This window comes from Pezoporus flaviventris, unplaced genomic scaffold (genome assembly GCF_033815535.1).
Source record: "Pezoporus flaviventris isolate CSIRO_AGI_PZ_B2104156 unplaced genomic scaffold, CSIRO_AGI_Pfla_v1 ptg000031l, whole genome shotgun sequence".
Lineage (NCBI taxonomy): Eukaryota > Metazoa > Chordata > Aves > Psittaciformes > Psittacidae > Pezoporus > Pezoporus flaviventris.
Window position 1 is genome coordinate 8426707 of NW_026892579.1, and position 19055 is coordinate 8445761.

At 49.1% G+C, this 19055-nt stretch overlaps 1 protein-coding gene across 1 annotated transcript; it reads right to left on the reverse strand.

Annotated features, from left to right (window-relative positions):
* Positions 1-635: 635 nt before the first annotated feature.
* Positions 636-18103, reverse strand: NR2E1 (nuclear receptor subfamily 2 group E member 1). Its single transcript, XM_061460169.1, has 9 exons — positions 17829-18103; positions 12767-12912; positions 12012-12099; positions 11476-11711; positions 10046-10192; positions 5662-5758; positions 5132-5281; positions 4479-4584; positions 636-2071 (listed from the first exon to the last, which is right to left on the reverse strand). Exons 1-9 carry the CDS (start codon positions 17851-17853, stop codon positions 1909-1911), a joined length of 1158 nt encoding a protein of 385 aa, XP_061316153.1. The 5' UTR covers positions 17854-18103; the 3' UTR covers positions 636-1908.
* Between the last annotated feature and the right edge of the window lie 952 nt (positions 18104-19055).

The window sequence follows — 19055 nt, forward strand, 5'->3', positions numbered from 1 at the left end:
TCGTGGCCCTCCTCTGGACTTGTTCCAACAGTTCCATGTCCTTTTTATTTTGAGGACACCAGAACTGCACACAATACTCCAGGTGAGGTCTCACAGGAGCAGAGTAGAGGGGCAGGATCACCTCCTTCGACCTGCTGGTCATGCTCCTTTTGATGCAGCCCAGGTTACAGTTGGCTTTCTGAGCTGCGAGCGCACACTGCTGGCTCATGTTCATTTTCAACATCATTTAATCAAAGCAGTCTTTTTGTACTCGTCAGCCTTTGTTAGCTGTTCAATTCACCTATACTAAAAATTGTAGTAACACAAAACAGAAGACTTACTTATACTAGGTTAGACTTCTGATCTGCTTAGTATCGTGTCCTAGAAAAAGCTTTGTGTCAGCTCCTGAGAAAAAAACCTTGCAGAAGGTATATTTGAATTACAGTAAATGGCTTGCCCCAAGGCAGGATCACCTAATCTGATCCTTTAGTGTTTGTCTAACCTGCTTTTTAAAACCTCTGATGGTGGAGACTCTGCAGCATCCAAGGCAATCCATTTTCGTAGAGAATATTTCTGTTTCTTGGCAAGTAGGGTACAGGAGAGGAAGCTAATCCAGAAACAGAAGGACAATTGTTAAATAAACAGTGGAAAGTAAGTTAAATTCAATATATTTTTATTCTTTGTAAATACAATGAGTACAACTTTTTAACTTCACAAATCAGTTAATCCACTTTGTACAGGAAAAGTTTTACTCATTCTATGATAGTCCGAGTGCCGATTTTTCTCAGTGCTAGTTCCTAATAACAACTCAAATTTTGAAAAGTACAGCAGCTATCTTTAAATGTTTTTTTTCCTACATTTTTTTATACATCAAATAAGCAGCTTATAACATGACTGTGTGTGAGAGGGTGTAGGCGAACAAGGCTTCAAAATTAGAACCTGGAGTTTTCTAAAAAGGCATTGGAGACTTTTGGAAATTGTTAGCATTTTATCAGTCAACAACTTCATTTCTTCGAAATAAAATTCCTTCCATTGATTATTTTTTCTTAATAGTCATTTCTCTGCACATCTCATTGACAAAGAGTTTGGCCACCATTGCCTTTGGTTTCAGCACTGTGCCAACGGGACAGCCAGCAGGTCACTGAAGCAGTCATCTCCATTGTATTTGGTTTTGCTGTTTTAGTCTTCCTTTCTTGACTCGTGTCTTTTCAGGTGTGTTTGCGAATACATGTCTCTGTGTGTGGAAGAAGGGAGGAAGGTCAGGGAGGGAGTGTATAATGCTCTTCTGTCTTTGAGATGTTAGCCAAACAAATTGTGGTGATATCCGCAGCAAAGATCACCAGTTCATTTTGCAGGGATGAATGGAGCTGCTGTCATAAGCTACTTTTTAATCAGTTCTGAAGGCCACTTCATGATGTATTATAAGCAGAAGCAATGTTTTGGTAACCTGGTCTTAAACGTTGCCTATCATATCAAAAACATTTTCTCAACATAGGCTACTTTTAAAACAATTCTGAAGGCCACCGCACCTCATGTTACAACAGAAGCCAAGTTTGGTCACCGGGTTCCAAATACTGAACAAACTAAAGTACCTTCTTTCACATTTTGTCTCAGATCTGCCAGTTAAATGAGAGAATAGCGGAGTCTTTGTTAACTATGACTGGCATCTGAATTGCTTCCATCCTGTAGTAGCAGGAATAGCAGCCAAATTCCAACCACTTTCACTTTTTCCATAGAACAAAGCATTCTCTCCATGATCTAAATCACTCTGTTCAGAGCAGCAGAATCATATCTATTTTGTGTCAATGGGTTTAAAGGCTAAACATTCCCAGGTTTATGCTTCCTGTAGATTTTGTTAGTTGAGGCTTTTTCTCCATAGATTAAAGTTCTTCTCAAACTGTCCATCCTGATGCTTTATTTTAAGGTGATTTATATGTCACTGGATTTGTACATATCTGAAAGCAGTCTTGTAATTGGTACATTCCCAATGGTCTTTTTGAAAAACACTTCTTCTATTGTAGATGGGCTAATGGAACGTAAAGCTGGTAAAAGCAATAAAAGTTTTCCAAAACGACAGGGTTGTGTGGGATACCTGGGAGACAGAGAGAGGGAAAAATATTATTGACAATTTAAAGTCTATTTTTCAAAGAAAATCTTTTACTTTATAGAAAAGACCAATATTCAACAAATTGTGCAAATGGGTGCTACCTGTGCTAAAACCCTGTGGTTCGTACGCAAGTGAGCAAGAAGGTTAATTCAGAGGAAAACTCTCCTAATGGAGATTAGCAGAATGTAGACCAATGTCTTGGAGTTTTGATTAGCTCCTTTGTTTACTCCCTCAGAGTGGTAGCAATACAGAGACAAGATCTGCTCCGACTTGTCCCTCATACAACAACAATGTTCTTGATGCAGTTCAGGGAAGAGCTTGACCTGTAATAAATACCCTGTCATTTAAAGTGTGATTTAAACTTAGCTGGATTGTCATGGTAATCATTCTGCCCCCTTTTGGTTGCTACATACATTTTGAAAGAAATTTTCTTGTTAAAGAAGCTGTATTTTATCCTCAGATACTGTGCGTGTGTAATAGGATATTTCTCATCTTTTCCCCCAGCTTTTGAAGCTAGCACAACGTAGGATATGTATTCTAGCTGTGCTTTCACTGACTTCACGCCAATGATTCTCAAACCTCTGCTTACAGTGCGTGCTCTGTCTAAAAGAAGGACCGAAAAAGGTCATTTGGAGAAACACTCTGCTTCTCCAGTCTGGCCTTCCTTGTGTCCTGTTGAGAGCAATTCCACTGAGGTCGAAGGGCTGATGCCGCTGTAACACTGGCAGGAGGGTAAATTCAAGCCTGAGAATGAAATGCAAGCTGAAAGCCTATCCCTTTGGAGTCAGTGTAACAGTCCTGTCAGTGGACTGCACTTTTCTCCCTGTAGAAGAATGTCTTTTACAACAAGTACTGTTTAGCCCAGTAGCTAAGTATTTCCAGCAACACAGAAATGCAATGGAAAAGTTGCCATGCTTGGAATGGAGACCATGGGTATGCAAAACTGTTCCTCCCTGGCTTTTATCTCTAATAGGCCCTGTCTCACTCAGATACCCTAGAGAGCAGTCTTCATGGGAAAGGCCTTTCATAAGAACAGGAAGAGGTTGCTCTGCAGCAGTTATTCTTTTTGCTCTACTTTTTTTTTTTTTTTGCTCAACGAGGCATAACTGGATGGTATTTGCATTTTTGCTTCTGTCCCCATGATAGGCCATTCCCTATAGGCTAAACAGAAGTTCTTCAATGACTGCTGCCATCTAATCTCTGATACCAAGGGGACTTCTGCTAGACAGAGCTATTATGAGAACAGGTCAAAACTGCAGAAGGAAAAAAATTGCATAAAAGTATCTTTTCCATTGCTCCATCTCCCACTGTGCTAGTGTTCATGGACTTCCACTGCAGCTAAGGGAGTTAAGACACGGGCTTTGCAAAACCTGTTGCATCTTTCCCCCCAGGTCCTGAACCAACCAGAACAGCTGAATGAGACAAGGGTAAATATTTTCTTCCCAAACAATGATTTTCATCACTCTGCTACAGCATCAAAATGGGATTCACAAGTTCTGGGTTTTTCATTTCAACCTGAACACAGACTCAGGATAGTGTCTTAGAAGAGCCATTTAACTCCCTTGTGTCCTGATTTCTGTGTCTGCAAAATGGTAGAAATTATATGGGGATTGGAGATCATTGGTGAAAAATACTCATACTGCCATCAGATGTGGTTTTCAGCATCACAATTAACAGTATTTAATTGAATAAAATGTAAAGGAAAATGTAGCCTTCTGAACTTCAAAGTGTTCCACAGCAGGTATTACTTCCCAAGGGAAGATCTCTCTTTTAAATTTATCTGAATATATTGAGGTACTGGAGTGCATTCAGAGAAGAGCAATGAAGCTGGTGAAGGGTCTAGAGGAGAAGTCCTCTGATGAACAGCTGAGGGAACTGGGGTTGCTTAGTCTGGAGAAAAGGAGGCTCTGAGGTACCTTATCGCTGTCTACCTGAAAGGAGGTTGTAGTGAGGAGGTGGCTGTTCTCTCAAGTAACAAGTGGTAGGACAAGAGGAAATGGCCTCAAGTTGCACCAGGGGAGGTTTAGATTGGATATTAGGAAGAATTCCTTCATCAAAACTGTTGCCAAGCACTGGAACAGGCTACTCAGGGAAGGGGTGGAGTCACCATCTCTGGAGGGATTTAAAAGACATGTAGATGGAGTGCTTGGGGAGATGGTTTAGTGGTGGACTTGCAATGTTAGGTTAATGATTGGACTTGATCTTAAGAGTCTTTCATAACTTTTTCTATTATTCTGTTTCATTAGGAAATACCAGCAGGCTGACAGCCAATGTATACTTGCTGTAACAGCCTAGTCCCCACTTCAGTCAGTGGAAATGTCACCTTCACTACAGTGAAAGCAGGATTTTACCCCTACACCTGCAATAAGTATTGAGAGAAGACACTACTCACCTGGTATGAATGTAGCTGTTCAGAGTGAGCTGGGCTTCGTCTTGAAGGGCTGCTATGGCGGCAGCATTTCGGAAACTCCTCAGTTCAGAACCACTGTGTGTAGGCACTGGAAAGCAGATCAGTTACTAGCTACTGGAGAGGGACATTTTACAAGGGGTTGTAGTGACAGGGCAAGGAGTAATGGCTTTAAGCTGAAAGAGGGTAGATTTAAATGAGATGTAAGTTCTTTACTGTGAGGGTGGTGAGACACTGGCACAGGTTGCCCAGAGAAGCTGTGGCTGACCCATCCCTGGCAGTGTTCAAGGCCAGGCTGGACGGGGCTTAGAGCTACCTGGTCTAATGGAAGGTGTCCCTGTGCATAGGAGGGGGTTGAGGCTGGATGAGCTTTAAGGTCCCTTCCAACCCAAAACTTTCTATGATTCTAGTTCAGCTTTACTCTTAAATGGGTCAAAACCAGTTCAGCTAGTGCTATCAATGGATATTAGACATTCCCATTAGTTCCCCAGTGCTCCAAATACAACACTGACTGTTGGAATTCAATACTGAGAAAACTGTTGCGTGATATGAAGCTATGTTTGGTTTAAAGCATCATTGTTGCTTTAAAGTAGCAACCTCATAGTTATCAGACCAGATGAGCAACAGATTCTGCTTACCAGCTTTAAAAGTGACAATGCATTTGAGACAGGCAAATTCGGTAGCATCTAGCCGAAGTTGTCTAAATCTAGCCACAACCTCCTGTAAAGCCTGTATTTCTGAAATAATTTTATTCAGCTTCTGAGAATCTGTATTGTCACCGTTCATGCCTAAAACAGAAAGAGATGAAATAAATAATATTAAAGGCATTTATTTTATATTGATTTCTGACAAAATCCTCTGTATCAATATCCACTCTATTGTCACACTCGTCTATCTGGTTCCATGTAAACTGACTATATTGTATGAAAGTTAATATAAAATCTTCTCTTGGATGATAACAAACACAGTAATTTGCATTTAAATGACAATGCAAGCAGTCATGAATACAACAAAACAACATTATTTGCATTTAAATATAGATTTATAAATGACAGGTATGCTCTATTGTTCTGTAGGAATTTGTTATTCTTTACATGTTGTTCTTTTTTCAGTAATGTATTTTTATGGTAATTTTTGTAACAAAGTCATTAAATCGTGCAATTCTTACCAGATACAGCCAGTAGAGTGTTAGCATCAACTGGAATGGCCCATTGTGCTATTCCTAGAACAAACAGTTCTCTCCAAGCATCTTCCAAAAGCATCAGCTGTCATACAATAGATGTACAATATAACATAGTGTATAATTTATAGATTTATAGACAATTTAAATATGTAAATTTCTGTTATTTTAAAAGCTACTTTAAATGCCTGTCATGGTATTTATCTATCCCACAGCATTCGTTAGCTCTTCTCTTAGCTTTCTGAGAAGGTGTCTAGAAATAATTCTGCATTGTAGCAAACCACTGAAAGTTGGCTCAGTGTGCACTGTGTTGTGGACCAAAAGGGAGAAGGAGAGAGTGAGAACTCCCGCCACAGTGAGCTTGCTCATAGCACGAGCGCTCACCTGTGTTTCTCAGCACAGAGTGGGCTCTCTCCTCCTCACACATACAGCTGTACTAGGACAAGCTGGACAGTGCTCTCCTATTACCCTCTAGGGATTACCCTCCTTTCCCTCAGGAAGACAAGATTTGTAAAGAAAAGCCTGGACAACATCCTGAAATTACATCACTCTATAAGGAGCACTGCCTTATAGCACAAGCGTATCTTTAACCCCTTCCTTACTAAGTCTTTAGCTCTTTAAAGCACAGCATCTGGACACACATTCAGTTTCATATGTCACCTGTTTTCCTGCTTTTTGCTTAAAATCACTCAGAAATTCCAGGCACTAAGAGCTTTTCCTATCAGGGAACTGAGTATCCAAGCACCTATGCTGACAGCATTGCTAGTTCTCTGCAATTTTTGCGCATTGCCTGGTTGTGTGGAGGATGTGTTTTTCTCCGTTCAGAGGCATTGCCTTTGATTTCTGTGGAGAAGCAGTGATGCATCTGAAGAGGAGATAAGACTGGTGATACAGACTGGCAAAGCCAGAACAGCCATGTTTAGTCTTGAGGGCATCTGTGGATTATTGGCCCAGGACAAGTCTTAAGAGGGGTATATAGGGTTTCTAGTTCAGCTGAAGTTTATGGCCTAAAGGACATGCTGTGGTGCGTACACATTGCTGGGACCTCATGTCTCTCAGTAGGGTGGGAGAGATTTGGAGAACTGTAATGGAATCAGGAGGTATCATCTGGTGGCTCCGTGCAATGAAAACAGATTGCCCAAAACTAATGCAGCAAAAAAAAAACCAAATGACAAGAGTTAATATTGGTATGGTCCTGAAAGTATCAGCAGCTTAGCTTCTTAGGAAAATAGGAAGGAGGGTATTTTAAGTCTATAAAGAGTCTGCAAGGAAGAACAAGGTAAATAAATAGGTTGTAAAAATGAATTATTATTTCCTTGGAATCATACGTGAAAGTAATAGATACAGAACGCATGCAGTAAAAGTGAATCCTTTATCTATGTGCCAACTCTTAACAGTGTTATGAGCTTTAAACTACCCTGTTCCTATCAGAATGGAAGACCTCTCAGAGTCTCTGCTCTCTGTCACTGCAGGCTTTTTGTACTGTGTGCTGTGCAGAACTGGTACATAACCTGACTAAGCAAACTATGACAGGAAAGTACTTCTGACTCTGCATGCAATTACTGTTTGAAATAATTAAGGAGTTTACAGTACTGGAAGCTGCCCAGGTCATTGTATGAGATGGGGAGTGGCATGGGGGTGCCTGGGGTGCTGTGCCCATCTCAGCTCCGTTCTGAGAGCAGCTGAACCAGCTTCTGAGTCTCCCAACTGCTGCAGCCTGCAAACCCAGCCCCTCCTCTGGATAATCCTGCCTGATGGATGTGCAGTTTTCTGCATGACATAGGAAATGATTCAACAGCCTTTCATTTGCTTTTGTAAAACTTTTTTTGTCATTCATCCATGCAGATACAATGGTAATGAATGGTGGTTCCTGGAAGATATCAGTTTCACATGTTCTTTCCCACTAAGTCTTTAAAGTCAGAAGACTTTAGAAATAAGAGACTATTCCAATAGCTAAAGCTTTCTTCATGCCTATGCATAAGTCTGTAAAACCACCAATTAAAATAATTCATGCTGAAGTCATACTCAACCCTCCTTTTTCAAAGAAACAAGAAATGCCAGGCTTTCTGAAGGACTGTTTTCTGCTTCTTAATCAGCCCTATCCTGTAAGTAAGACCTTTTGTTGGTGACTTGCATTGGGCCAACCTGTCCTATGGACAAGCTGGGCAGGTGTGCAGGCCAGCAGAACTTAAAGCGTGGCATTTTGTTGTGTGGCTTCCAATCCACAGTGGGAATAGCTGGGGAAGGGACAGCCTCTGTTTTACTGAGGGTAGTGACACAGCAATCCTCTGACTTGTGTTTTTTCAGCAAATTGGTTTCTACTTATTTCCTTGCCTTCAAGATGAAACTCTCACAGAGTCCTGGAGTCACAATGCACTTGCCTTTTTGGAAGAGCACAAACAAAAGCAAAATCCAGGAAAGGGTTTTAGACTCTTCTCAGGCAAATGTCAGGGATACAAAAAGAGAAATGCAGACATTTACAGCTGGGCCATTGTCACATTAAATAATGCAATGGCATGATTATAAAAATCAACTGATTATTGATGAAATATGGTGATTATTAAAATCAGAGTTATTTCTTCTGCAGCTCTCCTAAAGATGACAAGGGAATCATGCAGAAAGAGGTTCAGTCAAAGCTTTGGAGCTGAGCAGCTCTGAGTTTTGAGGAAGCTGGCTTGCAGTGAGGTACAGCAAGTCAACGTGATGTTAAGGAAAGGCTGAGATTTTAATGTGTAATTCACTAACATTAGTCCCTGATATGAGTGAAAGAGGCAGCAGGTTATTTAAAGATAATGGAAGCACTCTGGCATGTATGGTGGATATGCAGGGTGTGCTATCTGAGGCACGCTTAATCATGTGCAATGGAGACTTCCTTTGCCCCCAAATCCTGCTGCCCCCTCCTCTGCACACTAACAGAGACAATGACCTTGTGGGAAACATATCCATATTACTTAAAATAAAGCCTTAGGAGCCTCCTGTGAACGTCACTGGCCTAAAGACAGACCTGGCTCCTTCCGGTGTACTGAGGCTTTTGCTGAAGTGGCACACATGCTGCTTGTCCCTGATATTTGGGCCTGTTTCTTTGGTTGCTAGATATGATAGACCCGGTGCTCCACAGGAGTGGTGGCTGCAGAAGACAGCCGCCCCGGGCCTGCTGCCTTGCTACCGGCATGTGTAGCCTCCTGGGGTCTACCTCATTGCTCCTCCCATGCTCTCGCTGCAGCCAGAGCTGAACAGCGACCCCCTTTGACTGATTTCACGGCAAGGATTTCAAACCACGGGGCTGGTGCTAGGAAGAGAACATTTCAATGTACCTCAGCTTTATAGTGCGTTCGGACCATCATGATTTACCTTTAGGTAGAAAACACTACTGGTTTCCTAAGAAGCTCTTTTCTTTCAGTTCAAAATGTGTATTTGCATATCAACTGCAATCCTCGCAACATGCATCTACAGAAAGGAACTAGTTCCTCTGAAGACTGCTACGTAACATCTAAGGCACAACGTTTCTCGTTACCATTTAGGGAAATTAGCTCAATCATATCAAAGTATTAGGTGTCTTTTATGATTGGAGCTTTGTGTAGATTTTCCCCCTTCCAGTTTATAATCATCTGATTACTTTTTTAAAAAATCAATGCATTATACAAAGCACACTGTGTCTTCATCAAGAATCAAGTCATTAAGAAATTGCTTCAGCTCGTATGGTTCACATACGATTTACTCAAAGCAAAGGCAAATTGTCATAGAGGAAAACAAGACAAATTAGGGGTGATTTTAATTAATGGTGAAAAATACTGGGGGGTGGCCAAATTCTGCTTCCACCATATTGGGGTAATTTTAAGTTCACTAAAGCCGACATGAATAAGGAAAAAATGTTGGCTACGTAAACAGGAAGAGAGGAGGGGAGGGGAGAGGAGAGGAAAGGAGAGGAAAGGAGAGGGGAGGAAAGGACTGGTCCTCAGAAATCACCTCAGTCACTCCCTGACTGTCATAGCCTGGTGACTTTTCCTCTAGAATTTGTCCTCCCATAATATATGCTTTATATTAGTTGTTTGGGTTTGGTGTTTTTTTTTTTGTTTGTTTGGGTTTTTTTGTTTGTTTGGGGTTTTTTGTTTGTTTGTTTGGGGGTTGTTTGTTGTTTTTTTTTCCGGCTTGATTTTCATTTGCTTCATGGAATGAAAGTTGGAGGAAAGCTGTTTCTAAATCACTGCCTGGTTTTCAGGGACAGACCAGAACTCTGCCCTAAACTTCAGAACTTCTGATGTCCATTAAGGATTTAAAGGTCTAGGGCTGAAGGCTCAGGATCCAGTCTGAGCTCTGAGCCTTCTTTAACAGGCAGGCCAAGCCAATGCTTCTCACACCGCAGGTGTCTTACCTGGTCTTGTAAGGACAAGGTGGAGAAGGCTGGGACACTCTTGGCCCACTTGATGCTCATGAACAGAAGTCTGGCTGCTGACTCACAGACGGATTCGGTGGCCACTTCATAGAGATACATAGGGGTACCATTGACTTCATGGGGGTACTAACGTCAAAAAGAAAATAAAGGAACTTCATACAGTGTCACCAAGGCAGCCTCATCTTCCTCTCCCCTACAGCTGCCGTTCAGCGCATCATGCTCATGCCCAATACAGAGTGTGCACTCTCTTCTTCTGCAAGCAGAGGGCATTGCTTTCAGCGGGCTCACCCCAAATGCTCTCTGCTGCGCATCCGTGTGCATGAACTGTACTACAGAAACAGTTCTCCAGAGGAGGTGGAAAGGAGAATTAAATTATTACATCAGGGAGGAGGAGGGGCGGGGAGGGAGGGGGGAGAATTACCAAAATGTGACGTCATCCTTTACCCTGTTACACAGTAGCACCCCTAATAGAATTAAAAGGCTACACATTTGATTAGAGTTTGTGTTTTGTAACCTTTGCTTCAGAAGCTGATTTAGCACTCCTGCCTTTGCTCAGCAAAACAGTAACCACTTGTTTAGCCTTAACCTTCATCTAGCTCCCTGACTGCAATAGGCAGTAAGCAGATGTGTAGAGCTAAGCATAACTACCTAAAGGTTTTGTAGGGCTGGAATGGAGTGACATGTGCTCTGTTTTCTTGCTAAATAATTTCTCATTCGGTATTTTCCAAAATTACGATATAAAACTATACACTGTGATCATGTTCATGACGGATTCTGCCAAGCTACTCTGAAAATGCAGAACTAGTTAAGCAGTCTCTTCTACAGTTTTCTAAGTGCTGTAAATACACAAAATATTATTGCAAATTACTTAATGATAAACATCACTTTATCACCTATGCAGCTGAGGCCACAGCAGTGCTTCCACTGGGCTACTTAGGAAATGTTACAGCCCAAAAGCACAGAGACAACTTAGACATGATGATGCCTGTGTGGACAAGCTGCAGGCTTTGGTTGCTACAGATAGTACCTTCTGGACTACACCACTGTGGAGATGGGCATTTTACTAAGAAAACTCAGTGACTGCATTCCTCATAAATCAAGCATTAAAACTGGCTTATGAATGGACCACTCCAGGCAGGGATAGCACTCCTGCAACCATGAAGGTGTAAGGATGTAGGAGAAGCAGGTTTTGTATGGAGCAGGCTATCAGTCAGTCCTTCTGCATATTCCTTCTGCAGAGAGCCTCTTAGCCCTTGTACCCCATATCTTCAAACTTTTAAGGACATAACAAAAGAGTAACCCCACAACATTTTGCCATGCCTACCCCGGAGACAGGAAAGAGCAGATGGGCTGCAGGCACCCTGGCAGTGAGGCCTGCAGGTCCACCAGGGACCAGGGCAGTGGCTGACCTTTGGGGTGGGCTGCGCCAGGCCCACCAGAGCCTGCCTCTCTGGTGTGCCAGCAACGGCAGCCAGCTCCAGGCCATGTGGCTCCAACTGGGAGACAGTGGTGAAGAAGGCAGGTGCTGGCAGGGCGGCAGCAGGGAAATGCGGAGCGCTGCTGCTCTCCTCCTTGTGCCCGCGGAAGTAGAGAGCCACCTGCTTCCGTATTGTTGATGTCCGGGGGCCCCGCTCGTGCTGCACTGCTGCAGGTACCAAGAAGAGGCAAGGGGGTCACTGCAGGGTCACACACCGAGTACCCCACACTGCTCCACTGGGCTTCTCTCCCTCTTGGCAGGTTTTTGGGGCCAGTCCCATACCCCCACCCGGGGAGCGTCTGGGAGAAACAGGCTGCTGCGGCATGGCAAGGGGAGGGAGAGGATTATTAGGGGCCCGGGGAGCTAAGGGGAGACCCCGCAGGGACACACCGCTCCCCAGTTCACAGCAAGGCTCGTCTCCCTCCTGCCTCCCCGCCGCCCCGGCCCCGGGGGAGGGGGAGCAGGTACCGTCTTTGTTCATGTTGACCTCCAAGCACTTCTTCAGCCGGCAGGCCCGGCACTGGTTCCTGTGCGTCTTGTCCACCGGGCAGCCTCCCTGCCACATAGCCAGCCGTCAGGCGGGGGGACCAGCGTGCTCTGCCAGCAGCCGTCCCAGAGGCGGCGGCGGCGGGTACGGAGGGGCTGCCCCTGGCAGGGCGCCGGGGGGAGCCGAGCAGTGCGAGCCGTATCGGGCTGCTTGGCCCAGCGGCGGGGCAGGCTGGGCCGCCTTCAGCACCCGAGACAGCGACGGCGGCACCGCCCCCTCGGGGCGCCCCAGTCCCGGTCCATCGTGCCCCCACCCCGCTCCCCGCGTCCCCATTCCCGCATCCCCGCGGATCCGGGCCAGGGTGGGAATCAGTGCGGCCGGAGCGGCAAGGGGAAAAAGAGGAGTGACCCGCGGGCTGTCCATCGACCGGCTACGGGCGGTGGCTTACCGAAGGGCTGCCCCTCTTCCCTCGTGTAACAAGTCGGTGAGCTGGCCGCACGCCTGCCCTCGCCGCCATCCCCGCTCCCTCCTGGCTCATCCCCCCATCCTCCCCGGAGAGAGGGGACTCAGCGACCGGCCTCGGACCTAAAGCCCCCCCGGGGAGGGAGGGAGATCCAGCTGTGCGGCAGCTGGATCGTACCGCTGCGGGTGCTCCTGCTGACGGGGGGGGGGGGGGGGGGGGGGGCAATGCGGAGTCCTGGGGAAAGCAGGGTAAGAAGTGCAGGCGGTGAGGTACCTGATTGCCCGATTTGCAAACATAGGTCCTGTTCCTCCTGATGCTCCGCTTGAAAAAACCGGAGCACCCATCGCAGGCGTAAACCCCGTAATGCTTCCCGGAGCTGCGGTCCCCACACACTTTGCAAGGGATGTCTAAAATGCGACCTGAAAGCAGAGAAGGGGGAGAGGGAGAGAGCTCAGCAGTCTGACCTCCGGAGGGATTAGCCCCAGAGCCGCAGTACAAGCAAATAATGAAGTGATTTTATAGCCAACTTTCTTTTCCTTGAGCAAGTGTCAGTTTTCTACAATGAGCATTATTCATGCCCCGCTACGTTTATTTGGATCTTCTATAATCGCCAAGACCCATTTTGGAAGGGAAGATTATAGCCGCGGGAGCAGCAGACTTGCCTGCTAGAAGTGGGGATGCGGGGGGGGGGGGGGGGGGCACGAGGGGACGGGAGGAGGGCGGAGGGTGTTCCCCCCGCTTTCTGGCTTTCGGCAGACAGAAGTCGGTGCTTTCCCTGGTCAGGAGAGCACTCGGGGCACGAAGGCGCGGAATAAACCCAAACAAAATAAAATGACCTGGGAGCTAAGTGACCTCCTCCCCCTGCTCGCAATCTCAGCAAGAGGAGCCCTGTTCCTGGCACAGAAGAGGGGTGCCATTTTCTTCACCCCAAAACCTGCAGCAGAACTTTCCGCCTCGCCTTTGTGCGTGGTCGAAGCTGCGGGCCGGGGTGTGGGGATGGCGGGAGGGCTGCAGTTGGAAATGCTCGGAGTGTCAATGTAGAGACTCGCACAGAGTCCAGCCTGGGTCAAGAAACCCGCCAAACCCTCGCCGGCTTCTCCATTTTCTCCGGCTTTTCTATTTACTTTTACTTCTTATTTTCTATTTTTTTCTTTCTATTTATCTTCTCCTTATTCTTTTATTCTTTTTCCTTTCTTTTACTCTTTCCCTTTCCTTCCCTCTTTCTCCTCTTCTCCTCTTCTCTTCTCTTCTCTTCTCTTCTCTTCTCTTCTCTTCTCTTCTCTTCTCTTCTCTTCTCTTTCTTCTCTTCTCTTCCCTTCTCTTCTCTCTCTTCTCTTCTCTTCTCTTCTCTTCTCTTCTCTTCTCTTCTCTTCTCTTCTCTTCTCTTCTCTTCTCTTCTCTTCTCTTCTCTTCTCTTCTCTTTTCTCTCTCCTCTTCCCTTCCCTTCCCTTCCCTTCCCTTCCCTTCCCTTCCCTTCCCTTCCCTCCTCTCCTCTCCTCTCCTCTCCTCTCCTCTCCTCTCCTCTCCTCTCCTCTCCTCTCCTCTCCTCTCCTCTCCTCTCCTCTCCTCTCCTCTCCTCTCCTCTTCTTTCTTTTTCACCCTAAACAGCCTTCCTTCCTCCTACCAGAACTTAAACTGGAGATTCATTCCAAACCTTGGTCTACAAACTCGAATGGAGAGCTCTCGGCGCCGCTATCTTTGTTTCGAAGTAGTTCAGGAAGAGCCCCGGCTGCGGGTGGCGGGGAGTGAGGGCTGGAAGGGGGGAGGCGGCAGCGTGCTGAGGGGTGCGAAGCGTTGCTGGGGGGGCGGGAGGGGGAGGGAGGTGATGGAAACAGGCCGCAGGGGCTCCTCTCGCTCCCTAGAGAATTTAGGAGTCCGAGATACTTTCAGACATGTCTACTCTAAGGCTCTAAGACAATGCCTGCTGGCAGACAATAGGGACATTAGATAGTGTTAACTTAATGATTTTGCCCATTGAAACTCGTTTGACTGCCTCCAATGAGCACAAGCTGCCAGCTTCTCCCCTAAATGAAACCCGACAGCTGCTATACACAACACGGCGAGAAGGACGGGGATTAGGTTAGGAGCTGCGAGAGGGAGGGGTGGCGGAGGGAGGGAGGGAAAGTGGGAGAGAGGCAGGGACTGAGAAAGGTTAAAGAATAAAAAACTTTTACGCAATTAATAAGGAGCGCAGCCAAAGGAAGCCCCCGCCCCCCCGCCCCGCCGCCTGCTAGCAAGCCGCGGCTTTGGAGCTGCAGGTAGGCGCCCGTGAGGAGGGCTGAGGCCAAGGCACGGTTTCTGGGAGTGTGTAATTACAAGCCCTCCTTGCCACCTGCCTATTGGGGCACCAGTGACCCGTCAAAAAGTGTAGCATGGGAATTCGGATATCGCACAATGCCAACGGAGGAAAGCGCTCGACTTCCCTCTCCAGCCCTTAGCATCCACGGGGAGAGAGGGGGTCCACACGCACGCACACAAAGGAGGAGGAGGAGGGGCAGGCTCGGGGTCAGGGGAGAGACACTGAAGCGGTACGTGCAGCGGTGCTGCATCCCGGAGCAGAGCCCCGCTCTGCCCCCCGAGCACTGCGGCCCGCCGCCGCTACAGGCACCGGGGACCCCCCCTCTCCCGCCTTCCCTCAGCAGCGGGTGGGCCAGGGGTCCGCCGTCCCTGGAACCGGGCAGAGCCGGGGATCCCCGCTCCTCCGGCCGGCCTGCGGCACGGGGCAGCCGGCTCGGCTCCCTCGACGCTAAAAGCGGGGAGCGGGGAGGAGAGAAACTTGGGTTAGTTTTCCAAACCACTTTTCCCCAGACGGATTTTAAGTTTGAAAGTCGCTTTAAAAAAAAAAATCATATGCATTATATAGGTCCATATCCACACCATGTATGTGAACATCAGTTCCGTGTACTCCTTACAAGTCCACAAAACCCGCGCACCTGGAGCACCTTGCCAAACTCAAACAAGCACGTTTCCAGCGGTCGGAGAGGCGCGGCCTGTCCGATAGGTTCCGTGGCCCCCCAGGAGCCGGAGGACGGGGAAGGGGGGACACGGAAGCACCGACAAGGCTGGCGGGAGCGGCTGGAGCCGGGCCGCCCCGTCCCGCCGCAATCCCTGCCCCGTTCTGCACCCCTACGCGCCCCACGGAGCCTGTTATGAGAAAACTTTCGTAGAGGGCAAAATATGGAACAAGTAGACGGGGAACAGGCAGGGCAGGGGGTGTGGGAGGAGAAAAATGTAAGCTTGACACGGGGTCATGAGATAACCGGTGAACTCTGTTTAAAAGTGCTCTGGTTCCCCGAGGTACAGCTTCGTCTCAGAAGTTTAGCACTAAGAAAATGGGATTTCTGTTCAGCTGGGAAACCGTTTTGAACATCCCACGACAGGGGGTCCTTGGGGGCTTTTTTTGTGTGTCATAATTGCTTAAAGGATATATGGCAGCCCCTATTACTGTAATTACCATCAGAGGCTGTTGAAAGAAGTTACTTTGGGCTCTGTGGACGGTGGGACGGGGTCTTGTTACCACCCAAGCAGACGTCGCAGACAACATCGACAGGAGGCCACCGGCGCGCAGAAAGGCTGGGCTGGAGACCCCTTGCCTGGGAGCCCCCCGGAACCTCCCGGGACCTCCGAGACGGGCGCCCAGGCCCCTGGACAGCGAGCAGGACTTTTGTATGCGCTGCCGAGGCCGGCTGGACTCGGGCCCCGGCCCGGGTCAGGCCCCTCTTGTCCCCTTCCCCGCGGAGCCTGGCCTGGTCCGGCCTGGGGATCCCTTTCGGGCGGGTGCCCGGCGCCTGCAGGGGTTCAGAATAAGCAGTGAAAGCGGCGGCAGAGGCCGGGGTCGCGCAGCGCCGTGTAGCGCGGTCCAGCGTTGCGGAATTTCTGCCCTGCCTGTCTCCGGCAGAAGCTCCTCCATCCTCTGGGGACGAAGCCCCCAGGCCCTTCCTGCCCCGTCACTCAGATCTCTGTCCGGGCACCCGACAACGTCCAGACGCGGCTGTTCAGGGGCCTGATCCTGTACCGGCTCCCTTCTCACTTACCGGGCAGTCCGGCAGCGCAGGCGGCGAGAAGCAGCCTCGGCCGCCTCTGTCCCTTCCCCTCCACCGGTTCTTACCTCCACCGCACCCCGTTACTCGTTTCGTTATTATTATTTTTTTCCCTCTCGGGGGCTTTGCTCGGAAAACTCCTCGCTCAGCCCCACGGGGGGGAACGGCAATCCAACCCACACCGAAACGGCTGCCCGGCCGCAGCCCCGGGCCCTGCGGTCTCCGCGCCGCCTGTCCGCCTCCTCCAAGCCGCGGCCCCCGCCTGCCCTCGGCCCCTCCGCCGCGGGATTCGACTCTCACACACACACACACACGCCGGATCCAGGCCCCCGTGGACAAAGGGCGGGCCCGGGTCAAGATAACGGAGAGCAGCGGTGTGGAGAAGGCCGCAGGGCCGGGAGGAGGCCGGCGGCAGGTACAGCGGCCGGTCCCTCCCGGCTCTGCTTCCGTTTTTCCGCCGCTCCGCAAGCCCTGGAGCCGGCCGGAGCGCGGAGGAAATATCTGTCCGATCCATCACTTGTCAGACATTAAATTGGATTGGGTATTTCCCCCCCCTTTGTTACTGACTCCATCCATATTACAAACTCCGAAAGTCCCATTGGGATTATGCGGATTGAGCCATTCTGCAAGAGCGGTTAGTCATGCTTTAAATTCCCTAGTTATGAGGTGTATGGATTTAGGATTAACAAAAATGTGACTTTTGTTTCTGCTTTCCCCGTTGCAGGATTATTTGTTGTAACTGGAAATGGTGCGCAAAGTATTGCATTTAAATCCTCCTTCCATAGAGCTGCTTACGTGATCCCGTGTAATTGAGTGACCAGAGTTTCAAACTCTTAAAAAGAAATTATTGTGCCGCAGAAGACTGCATAAAGTCCGTAAGAAAAACAGCACGTTTCAACTCCATAACGCCCTTTAAACCCAAACCTTCTTCCCTCCGTTCCAGTACCGGAGACCCGCGAACAAACCGCCCGCACCCCGGCAGGACAAACCCCATCCCCGCTGCCTTTCCCGGGGCTCGCTGCTCCTGGTCCCGCCGCGGAAAGCAGGGCCGGGCCGCGGGAAAGCGGCTTTTTGTAATCCCCGGGCCTTCAAACTCCATCGGGACAACTCCGAGCCGGTATATTGCCACTCCGGATGGAAATACACACTTTTTTTATGGGGAGGGAGTGAGAACCCAAACTACAACACACACACACATCCCCCGCCTCTCCCTTCCCTCCATCTCCCGCCCCCCAGGCCAAGCTGCAGCCGGTCTGGGAAAGGCTGCTCGAAGCCTCCACCGCGTTATTACCCACTTGTTGATCCCGCCGGCTTGCTCATGCTCGAAGGCCCCGGAGTCGTTAAACTCAGGGCGAAGTGTCGGTGCCGGGGCGAGGCCGCTGTCCGTGTGTCCCCCCCCGTGTTCTTCCCCCCTCCCTGCCCGCCGGCTCGGCGGCAGCGGCGGCTCCGCGGGGCAGGTGCCTCCCTCGGGCGCTCACTGCTGGCTCCGCCGAGGGGACCGGCGCATCTTCGCCGCTGCCCCGCTCCTCCGAGGGATGGGGGCACGCTGCGGGAAGGCGGCAAAACAGTGGGGGGGAAGGAGCCAAAATGAAAGAAAAAAAAAAAAAAAAAAGAAAGAAAAAGGAAAAGCAACGAAATGGCCCAAAGCCGGTGCTCGCCCCTGCGAGCAGCTGCTCTTGGGACCTCGGAAGGTGCGGGGAATGCGGGCGGGCTCGCTGCCGGGCTCCTGGAAGACGAGCGGGAGCCGCAGCAGCCAGGGACAACAATGAGGCGAAGGAGAAGGTGGGATGGGGAGCGGGGCTCCGCGCCGAGCGCCTGGGTGCAGCGAACAGGGAGATCAGAGCCTGGAAAAAAGAATGGAAGGGGGGAAAAGGCGTCAGAGGAGGCTGTCTCTGCCTCTCAGAAACTGAATGGTATAAAAAGGGAAAGGTTTCCAGAAGTTCATTACACTGGCTGACTTTGCGCTTTGAGCTCCAGGCTTCGGCCCCTATAATAGCTGCAGAGGCAGTGACAGCGGCGGTGCGGGGAGGGGACGCCCCTCTCCCACTGAGCCCCCCTTGCTTCCCTCCAGCTCCCGCCGCCGCGTGACGTCACCCCGCGCGGGCACGGGGAGGGGGTTACATGCTAATGATATTAATGAACCCCCGAGCGCCTTTCGCACAGGACACGGCGGCCGCCGAGGCGAGCCCGCCTCCTCCCTCGCCTTGTACCCTCGCTGTCATAGGAAGGGACAACCTCTCCCACCGCCGCCCCCCCCCCCCCAAAAAAAAAGAAAAAAGAAAAGGAAAAAAGAAGGAGAAATAAAAGAAAAAAAAAAGAGGAGACAAAAGAAAAACAGAAAGCACGGATCAAGATCCCGTTTCTTTCCCATTTTGCCCTGGCGAGGTGGGACCAGCCTGCTGTTCTCCCCTGCGCTGCCTTTGCCCCAGCCCGGGCAGCGGCTATGCTGGCGGCTGTAGGGGAGCGGGAAGGGGATGCCAGCAGAGCCGACCCACGCCGTGCAGAGTCGTGCCGATCCAGGC